We start from the raw sequence: 18,851 nt of genomic DNA, 5'->3' as shown, positions 1-18,851 counted from the left end.
GAAATAAAGTAAATCAAAGAGTATAGATGTAGCATTCCTAGGAGTAGTAGCATGTCTGTTTTGTGTACTCTGATAGTTATGAGAGACAACTTACAACAGAAGTTAAAATTGTTAATTATATTGATTTGTTTAAAATAGTCAGATTGAATTGCTGAGATAAGGATGTGGTTCTGTCTTTCATTTGAGCTTTTTTACCTTATTTTACATTACAGCTTCTTGCTGCAAAAGATTCCCTACAGCCATCTGAAGAGAAAGTGAGTGCCTTCACAAAGATAATAGAAGCAATGGGATTCACAGGACCACTTAAATATAACAAATGGGTAAAGCAATTATTTTGATAGTCTTAATATTTTCCTGTAGTTGGTTACTTTACATCTGTTTTGAGAACTAGATTCTTTGTGACATGGGAGGGGTAGTCATGTGCACAGTCCCATTCATAATATCCATATGAAGTCCCCTCACACAGGATGAAGAATAATAGCCCAAGGCTTTAACCTGCCATGATGTATGCACAGGGCTTCCATTGACACAAGTAAAAGTGTGTTATTGTTTTGGTGTGTATGAATCTGAAGGCTACTTGGATTCCCAAAAACTTATTTCTTCATTTTATTTATTTCTTCATTTTATTCATGCATCAAAGTTCCCACATTACAGTTACGTTTTAGCAGTCATAGCTGGCAGGAATTTTTTGGAGCTTGTGAACAGAGTGTGTTGCTGAAGAGCATTACATGTTGCTTTTTCTGTTGGTTCCAGCAAAGGCTGACCACACTGCCTCTGCTTTGTTACCAGTTGCTTTTGTCCAGAGACTTGGGCTTTCAGAGGGGATGGATTTTGGGGTTATGAATCTAGACTGTGACTCTGGAGACCTGGATTCATTTCCTGGGTTTGCCACAGACTCCGTTGGGTAAATCACTTAATCTTTCTGTTCCCTACCTCTAACATTTCATTATCTTGCCTAGCGTGTACACACTTAATGGACTGACTTTTGCTGTGTTTGTACAGTGCTTAGTGCTGAGGGCCCTGATCTTGTTGCGGTCTCTTCATGCTATGATGACAGCAATAAATATGAAAATAAGAATTTTAATGCTAAGCAATGATAGAGATGTAGCTGTGTTAGTCTGGGGTAGCAGAAAGAAAATACAGGACTCTGTAGCACTTTAAAGACTAACAAGATGGTTTATTAGATGATGAGCTTTTGTGGGCCAGACCCACTTCCTCAGATCAAATAGTGGAAGAAAATAGTCACAACCATATATACCAAAGGATACAATTAAAAAAAACAATTAAAAAAAAGTGAACACATATGAAAAGGACAAATCAAATTTCAGAACAGAAGTGGGATGCGGGCGGGGGGGGGGGAAGGTAAATGTCTGTGAGCTAATGATATTAGAGGTGATAATTGGGGAAGCTATCTTTATAATGGGTAAGATAGCTAGAGTCTTTGTTGAGACCCCCGCGTAGAGTGTCGAATTTAAGCATGAATGACAGTTCAGAGGATTCCCTTTCAAGTGCAGTTTTAAAAGGCTTCTGAAGCAGGATGCAGGTAATTAAGGCGTTGAGACAGTGTCCTTTATGGTTGAAATGGCAATAAACTGTTTTTTCTTTGTGATCCTGTCTAATATCTGTTTTGTGGGCATTGATCCTTTGCTGAAGTGTCTGAGACATTTGTCCAATGTACAAAGCAGACGGACACTTTTGGCACATGATAGCATAAATTATATTTCTGGATGCACAGGAATATGTGTTCTTGATCTTATAACTCACTTGGTTAGGTCCAATAATGGTATCAGCAGAGTGAATATGTGGACAAAGCTGCCATTAGCTCACAGACATTTACCTTCCCCCCGCATCCCTCTTCTGTTCTGAAATTTGATTTGTCCTTTTCATAAGTGTTCACTTTTTTTTAATTGTTTTTTTTAATTGTATCCTTTGGCATATATGGTTGTGACTATTTTCTTCCACTATTTGATCTGAGGGAGTGGGTCTGGCTCATGAAAGCTCATCATCTAATAAACTATCTTGTTAGTCTTTAAAATGCTAAGCAAGACATGATAGATCTTGAGCTAGTCTGATATTGATTTAAAATCTGGGTTAAGTTTGTATAACTCAATTTCCCTTGTATATAATGACTCAGTTGTGTCCTCCTTTAAAGAGCTAAATATGGGTAATCTGACTTTCTTAAGTGGTTATTTGTGTCATGTGCATTTGAAGTGATGCATTTTGACTTGTTTCTTTTCTGTTACTCTTCAAAAGTGCACACGTTCTCCTCAGTTCTCTCCAGACATCACACTGCACTACAAAGAGTGGGAGAGTTCCAATAATTGGCAGTTAATATGTCAAACCCTGGCAATCTCTGCTGTAGATTTCCTGTCTCCTCCTGGGATCCAATCACTTAATATTTATACCCCAATTTTTCCCATCTATAAAAAAAGTGATTAAGCTACTCTGTCACCAGGATGGTGGCAAGATATTATCATTAATGTTTGTGGTGTGTTCAGATACTATGGTGAAAAGAGCCATTGAGAAGACTTTAAATAAAACAAAGGGAAATGGATTATATATTTAATAGAGGATTATAAAGCCAGGATGAAAATTAATTGAGACTGGGTCCCTACTAACAATATGGGTTGAGATCATTATGCAGTGGTGACAATACAGCAGAACAAAATTTCCGTAAATTTTAATTGAAATAATTTTGCATTGATATTCTTTTATTGTATTGATGTTGTCACAAAATCTGAATTCAAATGGGTTATGTTTTCTATTGTAAATTGTAATTATAGAGGCATGTTGTAAGAGTTTAGGCATAATTCTGATTGAGAGCTTTGGCTGTCAAATTTTTCCATTTTTCTAGAACTCCTCCAAGACTACTGAATGAAAAGAACAATTGTGTCTTAAAGCTGTTCTCCTCCTTTTGGAAATTATTTCCTTCATTTCCTTGTAGTCAGATCACATTTCAAAATACCAAAAGGTGGATTTAAGTGTTTTCCTAAAATGTAGAGAGTGCCCATTCTGTCTACTAGTGCAGTAGGTTCATGGTTCCCTAGGAGTCCCAAAGGCAGGTGGAAGGCGAGTGCTGTGAAATCTGTCCCTTTCACTGTCCCTTTCCAGGGTGAGTGGAAGAGAGCAGTTAGGAATTCTCTTCTTCTACTTCACATTATATAGCCTTTTAGAAAATGTAATGAACAGCCTAATGTTGCACTGGAAAGCAGTAAACAAGACTACCAAGCCTTGGCCCATATCAGCAAGATCTTTGTCTGAGATTCTCATTAAACTTACTTGTTCTATGAATGAAACTAAACAAAGAAATTTTGATGAGTCTTCAGTGGTTTCTTATTTAACATTTTTAAAAATTGACTTGTGCCAAGTTAATCTCAGAATAGTATAAATTGACAGTCAGAGATATTGGAGGATATCCTGAAAGACAAGACAAGTCAATATGTATCTATTTCTTTTTGAAATGCTATATGATGGCTTTAAGGAAGGATATTAAAATCAGTATCTGGTCCAACACCTGGACACACAGTTTTGATTGTGGAAGAGCACTATGTATGCTTGTGTAATCATTCCAGACTTCATGGTGACCTTTTGGTGAGTATTACAGATATTTTGTTTTCTCTCTTTCTCTCTAGAAGATTAAAATAGCGGCGTTGCGCATGTACACTTGCTGTGTGGAGAGAACTGACTATGAGGAATTCTTTCACAGTAAGTTATTAGTCTCTAGGATATTAGAATCCTAGAGTGTCCCCCAAATGACATCAGGGCTGACTAGAACATGGAGTAGCCAGTGCCTGTGACAGGTTGGTCAATTACATTCCTCTGTGTAGTAGGGAAAGGACTGACTAGAACTTGGGTCTGTTGTGCCTCTCCCCTAATTGTCCTGCCATAGCAGAGGTGCCTCTCCACCCTTTCTGTAAGTCTGGAGCAGACTGTAGAAACTGAATTTGTTGCTACCATCTCATTCTCCCTACACTTTCTGCACTGTGGGGAGAGTTTGTTTGAATTCTAAGATGTGGCCAGACAGAACCCAGAGTGATCCATCCATGAGGCTGTCTAAGACCTGAAGGTGTTCCTCCCCTGTGGCTTGGACTGGGATGACCCTTCTTCACTGTGGTGGGGCTGGGACAGCTAGCTTCTGGAGACACACACATGAGAGCTGTCTGTCTGTCTGCATGGGAGACAGGGTATTTGCACTGTGTTTTTCATGCTTATTTGAATTGTCAAAAAACCTGATGGAAATTGCATATACAGTACATTTTCTGAGAACTAAGATTTACAGTTATCTCTGAAAATCTGGGCAAACGTTATCTTGGCTAAATTAATTAGTTTTGGTATTTTATATATGCTCATGACACAAAAGTTTTCCTTTCTTTTCATTTTAATTGGGTCTCTCAGTCTCTATTCAGCAGAACTTTTACTTAATTTTATAGTGATGATGGGTAAAATTTAGAAGAAAAATTCAGAACATAACCAATATTAATAAGTGAAGACCTCGGTACTTTTCATCACCATGTAATTTTGGCAGATCTCCATGTCCTCTTCTGGACTCATTTCTGGATGGGTACAATTTTCACATGGCAACTATTTTGAAATTTTTAACTGGAGAGCATTAAGACTAAAAGTTTGTGTGGAGTTTTTTATGTTTAGTGTCATTGTAACGTATTTTTGATTAGGCCAGTAGCATAAAAAAGCATGCAGTCCTTTTAAAATAATTTACAAAACTGAGGATCATGTGAAAATGAGAGAGAGTCACACAGAGAAGGCAAAAGGTGGAAAGAGTGAAAATACTGTAAAAGGGATTAAACAAGACAGAATGAGAGGAAAAATTTTAAACAGTGAGGCAAGAAAAATAGGCAAAAAGAGAAAATGGAGTATCACATGAGAAAGTTTTAAACCCTCAAGAAAGGAAAAAGAGCCTATAGCCTGTTACAGGTCACATGGCAGAAAGAGAGTCAGCCCCAGACAAATCAACCTCTTCACTGAGCTAGTGAGAAGATATTCTATAGACATTTAATAGAATATCAAAATAAATGTGTTTTCCTGAGCCAGTGAAAAGTTTGTCTAAAGCCATTGCCTTTTAGGAACTTGTGACAGGTGTCTTGATTTTCCTAAATCACTATGTATATAGCAGGGTGGGGTTTTGTATGTGTGTGTGGGTGTGGGTGGGTGTTTTTAATCTAAGGATGTTTCATAGCGGAAGCAACATGCCCTTTCCTGCAATAAAAGAAATTTTAAATTTTAGACTTAGAACTGAAACATCATGCCCCAATTAGAGATATTTCAATAATATTTTGTTTAAACAAGAGAATGAGATGAAAACTGCAAGTTTTTGTGTTAGGGATAATGTGTAGAAAGACTTTAAAACTACTGCTTTGAAAAGCTTTGCTTAAATAGTTTCCAAGTATGCAAAAATAACCAAAAACTACTCTAAAGACTTATTACTGTATACAAAACACGCACAGTCTAATTTGAGAGGCTAGTTTAAATGGATTTGTGAGAATTGATAGCATTTTTATCTCTGGTAAAGTATTATTTCTTCCTGACTTTAAAAAAAAAATCCAAATACTGTTAAATATAATCACACAAAGTACAATTTTAACAAACTTTTTAAAGATTGTGGAATCTTCATCACTGGAGATATTTAAGAGCAGGTTGGATAGATATCTATCAGGGATGTTCTAGATGGTGCTTGGTCCTGCCATGAGGCCAGGAGACTGGACTTGATGACTTTCTAAGATCCCTGCAAGTTCTAATATTCTATGATTCTAAGATTAACATGAAAAGCAGGGCATTGATAAATACTTTGTAGCATGCACTTCTAAAGGGAACCTGGGACAGAGGAAACAGCATTGTTATGTGTAAGTGAAACAGCTTTGTAGCTGTCAGACACAAAACCTTTTAAAGGTAAAATAACCAAAATCCATGTCTTAAGGATATTTTGTAGAGGGCTAGTGAAATAAAAATGATGTTTTAGATGGGCTTTTTTTTTTTTTTAAATACAGGCAGTCCCCGGGTTACGTACAAGATAGGGACTATAGGTTTGTTCTTAAGTTGAATTTGTATGTAAGTCGGAACTGGCTCCAGATTCAGCCGCTGCGGCTGAAACTGACCAGGGGCTGAATACAGGAAGCCTGAGGCAGAGTTGCTCTGCCCCCAGCTTCCTGGAATCAGCCACTGATCAGTTTCAACAGCGGCTGAATCTGGAGCCTGGGACAGAACAGCTGGGGCACTGCCGGGTAGGTCCCCCCCAGGACCAACCCGACAGCACCCCAGCTGCTCTACCCCAGGCGTCCACAACAAAAGCCTGGTCTGCTGGGGGGGGGGCGCACTAGCAGCGCCCCACCCCCTCAGCAGACCAGAGACACCCGGAGCAAAGCCGCAGAGGTGGCGGCGTCCCACGCCTCTGCGGCTTTGCTCCGGGTGTCCCTGGTCTGCTGGGGGGGAGTCCCCCCCAGCACAGCAAGGAGACACGAGCAAAGCCGCACAGGCGGCGGGACCCTGCTGCCCGTGCGGCTTTGCTCCTTTGCCCCGGAGACAGGAGACAGGACTCCTTTGCCACAGCAGGGAGACAGGAGCAAAGCCACAGAGGCGGGGGACCCCGCCGCACGGGCAGCGGGGTCCCGCCGCCTGTGCGGCTTTGTTTGGGTCTCCCTGCTGTACTGGGGAGTCCCCCCCAGCACACCAGGGAGACCCGGAGCAGCTTTTCTCGCCCCGGAGGACGCGGTGGCAGGACCGGTGCGCTCTGGGCGGTCCCGCCGCCCGTGAGCTCCGGGGCGAGAAAAGCCCCGTTCGTAAGTGCGGATCCGACTTAAGTCGGATCCTCGTAAGTCAGGGACTGCGTGTATAGAGAATTAGCCTTTGTGAGGGCTACTTTTTCAGTTTGCTTAATTGTGTAACTTGAGTAATGGGGTGTTGTATATCTGAAAAAATGTACCCTCCTTTAAAAAACATTGAATAGTTGCAACAAGAGAATTTTAATCAGAGAAGTAAAATGTCTCTAACATCTATTTACAGGATATTATTTGTAAAAGGAAGAGTTTGTGGAGTAGTATGATATTCCTTACATTTACAGATAAAATATATATTTTTTAAAGAAAAGCCATAGTTTTTTACTGCATGAAGAAGGGAGATAAAGACTGTTCCTGTCTTAAGACACATATCCCCTCCTTTTTTCCCTAAAACAGCTGTCTTTTGTGCGAAATAATGTTTTAATCACAGGATTAGAGTGAAATAAAATGAGAATTGAAATAAAGTGTTAGTATAGATTTTAATCAAACATGTTAAAAAAGGTTAGCTGATTCATTGAGTTTGTGGTCACTAATTCTGCACTGGATCCCAGTATTACACAATGTCCAGAAAGGAAATCAAATGTTTCATATTGTTTGATCTTCACTAGAAAGCCACAATACGGCCAGATATTTGCCTTTTCAGGACAATGCATATCACAGTTGAAGTAATTCTAGGCTTTTTAGAGTGCAATTGCAAATTCTGTCAGTTTTCACACTCTTAAATCATTAATTCCTTTTTAAACTTAAACTTTTTAAACTATATCACATAACTCAATTTGTTTAATTCCGTAAGAGAAGTAACTCAGGATTTCCTTAAACAGAAGTTCCTCCTTATTTATCGAGGGAGAGCAATGGACCTTTGAAGTGCTAGCCCTAAACTATTGGCTTAGAAAGTATTGTGTAACTTAACTAACCTTCAGTTTGAGATGCTGGATCCCAAGCAAGAGACCCCAAGTGATTCAAATAGCGGGTTATACAGAGATGAATTGGAGGTATGTTGCATGTAAGAATGTTTAGATGGTTGGAGGAGATCTGGCCACAGTAGCCTAATTGGCTAGAGTCTTTTGTATTAAGATTGTACAGAGTCCATACTGTTTAAAACTGCAAACTAAAAAGGACTCTTGACACAAAGTAAAATGTTTTAAAAAGTATACTTAAGAAAAAGTACCATTATACCTTACACACATTTCTTAGTTTAAATTTTTCAGTGGTTGAGCATTGGTTTTTCAGAGGCCTTAGAGACTCTGGATGCTGAGAGCTCCAAAGAAGCAAATGGATTGGGCCCCAAATGATTTTAGCAGACCCAAACAAGATGCTCAACAGGATGTTGAAAGAGATGAGGATGCTTATTATCTAGGCATGTACTAGCTAATATTGAAGAAGAAATATGATATGGAGCCTGTAAGCCTAAAACCATCATACAAGCAGTTGGACAGGTGGATGTGTAGAGAATTATCAAGCACTGTCTGAAAGAGAAGCAATTTAATCACTGTCCTGTGTCTGTGGTGGATTTCCCCTTTCCTAGAGGAGTCAAAACTGTGTGAACTGGACTGTAGATGATGTGCACTATCAAATCAAAGAGAGTGTGGAGAGTGTTTAAAATAACACATTTGGATGTGCACTGCAGTGCCTCTCTTTAACTGGGAACATTTAGCTTAAGGGGCACAGAGGCAGAGGACACAGAGTGTTAGCTAAAATAATCACACTGAGAGATAAATGTTTAATGTGGAATAGTGAACATCTTTGTTCAACAAATTACAAAACCCTGTTAAGGGGGGGACAGGGACCTATAAGTTAGAATGTGGTGAGGGATGTAAAAATAAGCGTGTGTTGTAAATAAAACATTAATTGAAAATGGCCGTGTGAAATGTTTCTTCTGAAGCTCCCCCTCAGAGATCCTTGTGTCATATGAATGGATCAACACACAACTATGTGACCATCCACACAACGGCCTCCAGTTTTTAGAAGGTAAATTTCTGAAAGGGGTGATGCTGTTTTCAACCTCTGTTCCTATTTGCCCCCAGAAGGTGCCCTCTGGACTACCTTTTAGATGTTCTGAAAGTTCCCTATTTGGTAACAGGCCCCAGAACAAGTAGGCATGTTGAGTTCTGCAATGTCTTTCATAAAAATACTCCAGTTGCCTCTTGTTAGTGAGTGAACGGTTGTTGGTACTGTCCCTAGGTCAGATCATCCCACTGCAGAAGATTACCGCTGCTGGGGTCAATCTTCCGAAGTTCGATTTAGTGAGTCTAGTTAAGACTCACTAAATTGAACTCAGAGGGCACCCCCACTGGCGTCCAGTACTCCTGCTCTTGCCAGGAGTGAGGGAAGTTGATGGGAACATTTGGTCCTGTCAGCTTCCCACTGTGGGGACACTGCCAAGTTCAGCTTATGGTAAGCTGATTCCAGGTACATAGTCTACATAGCTGGAATTGCATACCTTAAGCCAAGCTGCCAGGTCTAGTGTAGACCTGGCCTTAGACCTCACAACTACCACACCCCACTGTATGAAATTTTTTATCATCCCTAGAAGAACCATCTTTATGCTGACTCAATTTATTTAACATCTCAATATTTTTAGAGTGAGCTTTTATTCCCTCCATCTCCAGTACTCCAGAGTTTAAAGGATAGAGAGGGGCACGTTTATTCAGATATGCACGGCTTCTCTGTACTACAGTTTGACAGTTCTTTAGCACATGGAAAGAATGGCCATCATAAAGATATTGCCTCCACATAATTTACACACAGCCTGTGAAAACTGTCCTTTTTATTTCACTCATCTGCTACAAAATATCTCTAAAAGACACTTCTAAAAATCAATATCCATATATGTGATGGCTACAAAGGCACTATTAATGTTCTGTTTTTCATCTTAAAAGTATATTTATTAAACAATCACAGCAAGAAATGTTTTAACAGATTTTTTGTTAAGTCAGGAAGAAATAGCATTCATATCCAGTAGAAAGTGTGATCAGCTCTTACATATATTAGTTTATACTAGACTTTATTTTGTTAGGCTGTGTGTATTTTTGTATGAAGTAATAGGTGTTTAGAACTTTTTTTTGGTTTGGGACTGCTTTTGCACATTGGCCAATTCATGTAAGCAAAACTTTAAAAAGCTCTATTTTTTTAAAGTCTGCAACATTTCTAACAAATATTCCTAAAACAAAATCTTGTGGTTTTCATCTTTCATTTGTTTAAAGACAATATTACTGTGGTATGTTGAATATGAAGTTTATTTCTAATTGTTTTATTGCAGGGGACAGGGAGGAGCATATTTGGTTCAGCTATGACATGTACCGTATTTTCCGGCGTATAGGGCGACTGGGCATATAAGACGACCCCCTATTTTTTTAATTAAAAGATAGGGTTTCATCTTATACCCCAGCGCCCCTCCGCCTCCTTTGCTCCCGGTGTCCCTGGTCTGCTGGATATGGTCCCCAGCAGACCAGAGGCACCGGGAGCAAAGCCGCAGCAGCTTTGAAAGCCTCGGGGGAAGCCGGCGGCCGGGCATCCCAGGCGGGGCTCCGGCGGTGGGGCATCCGAGGCGCGCCTGGGATGTATACCCGGCGTACAAGACGACCCCCGATTTTTGGGGGATGTTTTTTAACATCAGAGGTTGTCTTGTACGCCGGAATATACGGTACTTAATTTTTTAAAAATTGCTGTCTCTTAGTGATCGAGGATAATCAAGGCCCCCCCAATGGTTTTAGATTACATTTAGGGGCATATAAAAGTTTAAGAAAACACACACACACTATTTTTATATGCAGTGCTATTGTGGCCATGTTGATCCCAGAATATTAAAAAATGCCCCGGAGATGATCCTGGCAATTGCAGATCTGTAAGTTTGATGTCAGTACCGGGCAAATGAGTTGAAACTATAGTAAATAATATTGTCAGACACCGAGATAAACATAATTTGTTGGGGGAAAGTCAACATGGTTTCTGTAATGGGAAATCATGCCTTATTACTCTACTAGAGTTCTTTGAGAGGGTCAACAAGCGTTTGGACAAGGGGAAATCCAGTGGACATAGTATACACAGGTTTCCAGAAAGCCTTTCACAAGGTCTCTCACCTCTTAAATAAAATAAGTTGTCATGGGCTAAGAGGGAAAGTCCTCTCATGGATTTGATAACTGGTTAAAAGATAGGAAACAAAGAGTAGGAATAATGGTAAGCTTTCAGAATGGAGAGAGGTACCTAGTGGTGACCAGTCCTGTTCAACCTATTTATAAATGATCTGGAGAAAAGGGTAAACAGTGAGGTGTCCGTGCCAATCTAGACGCTCTTTTCTGCAAATGCTTTTAATGGAAATCTTTTCCGTTAAAAGCATTTGCGGAAAATCATGCCAGTCTAGACAGCGCCATCAGGTTTGTGGTTGTTTTTTGTACCTAAGACCTTCTCGTTGCTCCCACCAGAATAGCACAATAAGTGCTTCTAGAATTAGAAGATTAGTGTTGAAGGAGACCTGAGGAGGTCACCTAATCCAACCCCCAACTAAATTATTCCAGCCAAGGCTTCCTCAAGCTTGTGTGAACTGGACTGTCAATGTGAACTATAAAATAATTTTTCTTGATTTATAGGGCTCAGCCCACAATAACCACATCCAGACTTTACAGCATCCCACAGAGCTTTCCTTTTTCTGTATCTTATCACGTGCATGTTTATTTCTTACTAGAAGATTTACCCAACATTGATCAGGTCCTTAACTCAATTAATTTTTTTTTCATATAAATCATTGCTCTGGGATGGGGCTGAGTATGTGGGTTCAATATGCAGGCACTTTGGCAGGAGAGGACTACCCCAGCTGCAGATTCAGGCCAGGTGAGAAGCGCATCAGGAGACCAGTTTGCTTAGCCCTCTTCTCCCTGCTCCACAAAGAGCACTGTAAGGTTCAGTTTTTGAAGAGACTGCTAGGGCATGTCTCCCTTTTCATAGAAGCATAGGGCTGGAAGAGACCTCAGGGGGTCATCGAGTCCAGTCCCCTGCTCTAGGCAGGACCAATCCCAACTAAATCAACCCGGCCAGGGCTTTGTCAAGCCAAGACTTAAACACCTCTAGGGATGGAGATTCCACCACCTCCCTAGGCAACCCATCCCAGTGCTTCACCACCCGTCTAGTGAAATAGTTTTTCCTAATATCTAACCTACGCCTCCCCCACTGTAATTTGAGACCATTGCTTCTTGTTCAGCCACCCGCCATTACTGAGAACAGCCTCTCTCCATCCTCTTTGGAACCTCCCTTCAGGAAGTTGAAGGCTGCTGTCAAATCCCTCCTCACTCTTCTCTTCTGCAGACTAAACAGACCCAAGTCCCTCAGCCTCTCCTCATAGGTCATGTGCTCCAACCCCCTAATTATTTTCATTGCCCTCCACTGGACCCTCCCCGATGCGTCCACATCCTTTTTGTAGTGGGAGGGGGCCCCAGAACTGGACACAATACTCCAGATGTGGCCTCACCAGTGCCGAATAAAGGGGAATAATAATTTCTCTAGATCTGCTGGCAATGCTTCTCCTAATGAAACCTAATTTTCCATTCGCCTTCTTGGCTACAAGGGCACCCTGTTGACTCATATCCAGCTTCTCATCCACTGTAATCCCCAGGTCCTTTTCTGACAAACTGCTACTTAGCCAGTTGATCCCCAGCCTGTAACAATACTTGGGATTCTTCTATCCCAAGGGCAGGACTCTGCCCTTGTCCTTGTTGAACCTCATCAGATTTCTTTTGATCCAATCCTCTAATCTGTCTAGGTCACTCTGGACCTTATCCCTGCCCTCCAGCGTATCTACCTCTCCCCCTAGCTTAGTGTCATCTTGTGAACTTGCTGAGGATGCAATCCATCCCCTCATCCAGATAATTAATAAAGATGTTGAACAAAACCGGTCCTAGAACTGATCCTTGGGGCACTCCACTTGAAACCGACCGCTAACTTGACATCTAGCTGTTGATCACTACCCGTTGGGCCCGACAGTCTAACCAGTTTTCTATCCATGTGTCCAATCCATACTTCCTTAACTTGTTGGCAAGAATATTGTGCGAGACTGTATCAAAAGCTTTGTGAAAGTCAAGATATATCACATCCATTGACTTCCCCATGTTGACAGAGCCAGTTACCTCATCATAGAAGATAATCAGATTAGTCAGGCAGGACTTGCCCTTGGTTTGTGTCCGAGCTTTGGAAGAATTTCTGTCTCCTCTTCCCCTAATATCCGTTAGAAACTATCTGTTCCTATAATATGAGAACTTTAAGATGAACTTGTGGAACAGATTGTGTGCACCCAAGGAAGCAGTCCTTGAACATTCATTTGTTCAGCTTGGTTCACGGTCATGCAGGATACCATAAGGTGTACCAATGTGTAAACAGTGTGGAGAAAGTCTCCTGCAGATACCTGGCCCAAAAAGTCAGAGTTCAGGATGTTTTCATTACCCAGATAATTCTTATTGTCTTTTCCCCCTTATGCCTGCTGTTATAAAGAAGTTAGGGAGCAGGGAAGCAGATTTAATGTAGCTACTTTTTAGCAAGACAAAGAGTTGCTTGTGCCTGCCAGGTTTTATACGGAAAGCTCTAGTGAATTAAGGCCAGAGGGGAATCACTATGTTCTTCTTTGAGTGATTGTCCCTATTGGTTCCCTGTGAGTTACTCATGTGCACCATATCCCTGAGTCAGAGAATTTGAAAGCCATGTTCATTGGTCTGTGCATACACCCTGATGTAACTCATGCTTCCATCTAAGGCAAAAAATGGGGGGAACATTGACTGCTTCTCCAGTTCTGTTTCACCACCACATAGTCTGAGTAGAAACCCTCCGGTGGCCCCACCTCCTGCACTCCCCACAGCCCTGAGCCCCCTGAATCCCCAAGGCCCTGTCATGACTCTTGCACCTTCCACACCACCAGCCTCCCCTGCACTGAAGGACTTGGACAACTCCAGGTAAGTCTTTTAGTTGAGAATATGAAGTAAAAAATATATGTGCATGCACAGACACACCAGTCCTTCCACTCCTCCAGAAAAGACTTGAGTAAAATTCTCTATGCAGAGATCCACATGAGGGCTGTGCATCTTTGACTGCCATAGTTCATAGACTTGGTACAGCCCTTTTTGTAGAATTGAACATTGTCTTGGGTAAATAGTAGAGCCTGTCAATGTGCCTTGAATGCCAACATATTCTCCTTCTGTCAGGGAAGAAGGGAAGTCTGTTCCAAAGGAGGAGGGGCCTTGACATTTGTAGACACACAAAAGAAGGAACTGGTAGCAAGCCTGTGTCATCTGACCTCAACAGTCAGATTAAAGCATGAAGAATGAGCTGCTTCTTAATTGGCTGGTGTGAAGTCTGAGGAGTGAGATCAGATTAAGAGGGATGGATACAGGGTCTTTTCTGTGCTAGCGGAGTTAGACCTGGAAAAAGAGATGGGGCACCCTTATTATTAGTGTAACCTTTACAGTTCGGTAGCATTCAGAGGCCAGGCAATCTAGGTGCTGCCAAACATGCATTAAATGACAATTCCTTTCCCAAGGAGTTTGCTGTCTAAAAAGTGTGAAAAAAATGTGGTTTTAGTCTTCTCTGTGCCAGTTAAACACAAACTTCTGGAAGTATATCTGGACAGGATCTTCTGATACATGTTTAGTGTATAAAATAATGTATAAAAACATGTAAATTAAGAAAATTTCTTTTGAAATGTAAAAATGGAAAACTTTCAGTTTTTCTGTGTTTTGTTTTATTTCTCTTAGGGTGTCATATGCCGGATACATTAAACTCTTGGTTTCTGGTAGCCCAACTTCATGTCTGGTAAGTGAAAGTTAAAATAATAAGTTGTTTTATTTTCATAATACAGACTGAAGCAATACTGCCACATAAAAAAACCAGTTCCATGGTTATTGATAGAGCCCTGCGTGGCTAAAAAATTTTGTATATGCATCTGCATCTATATCAACAAAAATGAGCCGTGAATATCTGCATCCACAATTGTGAATGCAAAGTGAATATCCACAGATTTGCAGGGCTCTAGTTATTGACAAGAAACATTCAGTTTGTTTTATTAACTTGTGTATTTTATCAAATTTTTATTAAAGGTCTAACAGACCCAAATTGAAACTAGTATTTATACTCTTGAAAATCCTCAGTAGAAGAAAGAGCATTGCCCTGAGCTTATCAAAAGGCCCCACTCAGGCTGGATGGAAAAGTCTGATTTAGCTGTTTTAGGAAAAGTTTACATTTACATAAAAGTGGTTTAAATTGTGAGAATTTGCGGTGATTTTAATTGCTGGCTCTCAGAAACCTTTAACAAATTATGGCACTGACATTTACACTTGCACCTCTAATATGTGCATGCCAATTAAGTGAATGTCAGATTGGGCTCAGGTAAAAATATGTAATGCCATCAGCAATAGTTTTTTCTTCATTTGTGAAATAAGAAGCCAAAAATATCAAATTTTCATCTAACATAACATATTTGAAAAGGTCAGAGGAACATAGCAGAGACACACAAAGGAATGCAGTATGTTCCAGACTGCCAATACTCTCAGGAGCCTAACATGTGGAGAATTAAGTTTACCACTGTAACCTATCGGAGCTATCCACAGGCCATAAGGAATTGCTGGACAGAAACTTAGTCCAGCAAAGTTGTTCCCCTCGTTTTTCTACTTCTCTAATTTCCCTTCTTTCCCCTTTAACTTTCATACTCTTAAATGTGTTTAGAATCTTTTCATCTTTCTTGGCAGCCTATTCCAATGAAAAAACTGTTAACGTAACATTTGAAACTTGAATTAGATATAAATTATGTTTTGTGATTATTTAAGGAAAGACTTTATTGTGTTGTATCTTTTTGGTCATAGCGTTGGGATTGATGTGGACACTTTAATTAATAATGTCCTGACTATTTGGGTTTAAATTTGCAACCTAAAGCTGTGTTTGTACTCTATTACCTTTGATTTACAGCTAGCAAAATTAATTATACAGCAGAGCGAAACAATTAAAAACCAGACAGAGATCATATAGACAAACTATAGGGAAGGGGGAAACAAGGAAAGGAATGAGGGTTTCACAAGCCTGACTATAAGTAGTTTTTTGTAAGACAGAATGCTGTCAAACTAAGTTTTTTTTGCCATCTTAAGATCTATTTCTTTATCTAGTGATAGTGGGTTCCATTAGGACAGGCTCTCCTTCTTAGCAGCCTCATATCATATTACACTATTGTAATGGAATTTAGATAGAACGTGAGTATGTAACTTCCTGCTTTTCAGCTAATGGCTGCTGCTCTTTCACTCTGGCTGCAGATAAAGGCCTCAGGGTTTAGGCCTTTCAGTATGGTTACAGAAATAGGCTTTATCCTTACACTTGTCCTTCCCTTAATCTACCGTCTGTTACTTCACTGAAAGATTCATTCCCACTAACAACATAAGCAGAATCTCTGGCAGTTTTCTGTGTGGTTATCCTAAGTGCTGGAAAGTGTTTATCTTCAAAGGAAAGGCTGCTCCTGCTCCAGCTAGCCTGTTATTACTTGCAGCTAACCACAGACACATGCAGCTTTCGGAGTCTTCACCCAGTCTCATCCTTCTGCTTTGCACTTCCAGTTCAGGTTCTGCTTCATCTTAAGATGTCTGAGGTTTTGTGAATATACATTGGCTACTTCTTACATTCTTATTATTTTAGAAATGGAAGAGGTTAGCCTGGTTTAACGTGTGTCTTGCACTGTTCGTTAGTCTTCTTTAATACTTCCTTCCATTGTACCTTCATTAGATTTAATTCCTTAAAACCTGTTTTTCTGATATCTGACCAGGTCTTGACTGGTGCTGAACCAGAGAACTTGCCAGACCACGGGACATCAATATTGTAGTGAATGGGTCTCTCTCTCTTTTTATTTCACAGGGGCAAATAAACAGAACACCTACAATGCTGCTTAATAATGTCTGACTGTGGCTATGCCCACAATAAGCATACCACTGGCTGTCTAAAATCATGCCAGACCATGGATGCTGCCGGACCAGAGAATGCCAGAGTAGAGAGGTTCAATCGGTAGTTTCAAAGAGCTTGCCTCCAGCATGTTGACAGCTTTCTTTTGCCAGAGTTTGGAGCCAAGAGATCAAAAGACTAGAGATTTAAAAAGTATATCTTAGCAAAGAATTGTGGGTAGTGATCGTGGGTCACATTGACCCACAGAGAGAGGCTTTGTGCTGGAGTCGAAAGAGACTGGCCTTTCCCAGATCCAAGGAATGGTAAGCCTTATGGAAAAGCAGATGTGCAAAGGCTGTTCTCTTGTTTTTAAGATCTGTTTTCTCTTAAATGCTTGTTCTAACACAAAGTGCTTTGCTTGAAGAAGGCTGTGTTTGATCATTGATTACCATTGTCATTGCCCTACAGCAGTGGTCTCCACCCTTTTTAACCACAGGATCACTTTTTCAATTTAAGTGCATTGTAAGATCTACCTCGGACCCAAATATCCTTGTCCCGCTTCCTTCCTGCCCCTTCTTTGAGGACCTGCCCCTGTTCCACCCTTGGAGGCCTCACCCTGCTCACTCCATCCCCCTTCCTCTCCCATCCTCACTCACGTTCACCAGGCTGGGGTAGGGGGTTGAGGTGCAGGCTTTGGTCTTGGGTCAAGGGTTTGGAGTGTGGGAGGGGCTCTGGGCTTAGCCCAGGGTGGGGGCTTAGAGTCCAGGAGCGGTTTCAGGGTGCAAGCTCTGAGAAGGAGTTTCGGTGCAGAGGGACTCATGCCTGGGGCAGGAGGTTGGGTGCAGGAGGAGGTTCAGGGCTGGGACAGGAGTTTAGGAAGCAGGCTCTGGCTGGGCTCCATTTAACTGAGACTCTTTCCAAGTGGAGCAGTCCAGTTAAGGCAGCTTACTTCTGCCCTGACTCTGCACCATTCCTAAAGCATCTGGCACGTACAGCAATGGCTCCATGGTGCCATGTGCTGCTCCTCATCTACAGGCACTGAGCCCACAGCTTCTACTCGACATGGATCCCTATTATTGATCAATGGGAGCTGCAGAAGTGATGTCTGCAGGCAAGGGCAGCATGTGGAGACCCCCTGCTCTGCCTCTCTCAGGGGCTGCAGGGACATGCCAGCCACATCCAGGAGCAGCAGTTACCAAAGGGATAATTACTCCAGCCAGGACAGGTTAGGTATTTTAGAACTCACTGCTCAAATAATTAAATTTAAGCATAAGAGAGAAATGAAAATTATGAAATGTACAGACCAGTACAAAACCAAAAATAACCCACTTTGCAAGCAGTAAAAGAAGTAACAACCATCCCCCACGTGTGCTGGGTCAAAGATGAGAGTGAAAGACAGTGTGTGTTTGTGAGACTGTCACTCTCACACACTGTGTGTGTCTCTGTCAGTGATTTGCATTGCCAAGCTCCCTCCATGCCCTTCTGTCTGTGTGGAGACCGAGTATAGAAGTGGTGTGAGGAGGGACACCCTGACATCAGTACCACCCCTTCACCTTCCCATACCCTGCGCAGCAAGCAGGAGGGTTGCAGGGGGGCAGGTCAAAGGTAGACAAGGCAGGAGCAGCATGACAGTGGGTGGAGGGGCAACTGAAGTGCCAGCCCGTGATAGCTTCCTGGTCAGACTAATCAGGATCACCTATCAGAGGTTCCAAGATCTACCAGTAGATCCCGATCTACTAATTGGTGACCACTGAGCTAGAGGGAACAGAACTGCAGGGTTTGAATGTAAACTAGTCCTGATGAGGCACAGTTAGTGCCAGAAACAGCCATACCATGGCCCTAGCTCCAGCTCCTGGAGCCGCGATGTGGCCTGCCCTGGCCGCAGCTCCAGCCCTTGGGAAGGGCTGAAGTTGGGGCCAAGGCCACATGATAGCTACCCAGTTGCTCCCAGAGTGGGGCATGTGGCAGGCAGCACCTGGCTCCAGTCCCAGTACACAGGGCAGCCGCCCAGCATAGGGCCTGCCCCAGGAGTAGCTGGGAAACCACCACAGCCCTACTCTACTACCAAGCCCACTGCCAGCAGCAGCTTACCTTCCACATACACGGCTCTGCTGAGGAGGTGGGTGGGATTAGAATTCTTTGTGTGTGCCCATGCAGGCTCGCACCCTAGAG

The 18,851-nt window shown here is 41.7% G+C and overlaps 1 protein-coding gene across 1 annotated transcript in view; it reads left to right on the top strand.

Annotated features, from left to right (window-relative positions):
- The window catches only part of UQCC1 (ubiquinol-cytochrome c reductase complex assembly factor 1), a 112,306-nt gene that overhangs the window by 17,168 nt on the left and 76,287 nt on the right, over positions 1-18,851 (top strand). The window contains exons 4-6 of the mRNA XM_075901448.2: positions 213-320; positions 3,633-3,705; positions 14,519-14,576. Coding sequence (XP_075757563.2) covers positions 213-320; positions 3,633-3,705; positions 14,519-14,576 — 239 coding nt within the window. The remainder of the gene's footprint in view (positions 1-212; positions 321-3,632; positions 3,706-14,518; positions 14,577-18,851) is intronic.

Source organism: Pelodiscus sinensis, chromosome 17 (genome assembly GCF_052426305.1).
Source record: "Pelodiscus sinensis isolate ZL-2025 chromosome 17, ASM5242630v1, whole genome shotgun sequence".
In the NCBI taxonomy this organism is placed as follows: Eukaryota; Metazoa; Chordata; order Testudines; family Trionychidae; genus Pelodiscus; species Pelodiscus sinensis.
Note: the sequence above shows the minus strand (reverse complement) of the source record. Positions and strands in the feature narration are given on the sequence as shown.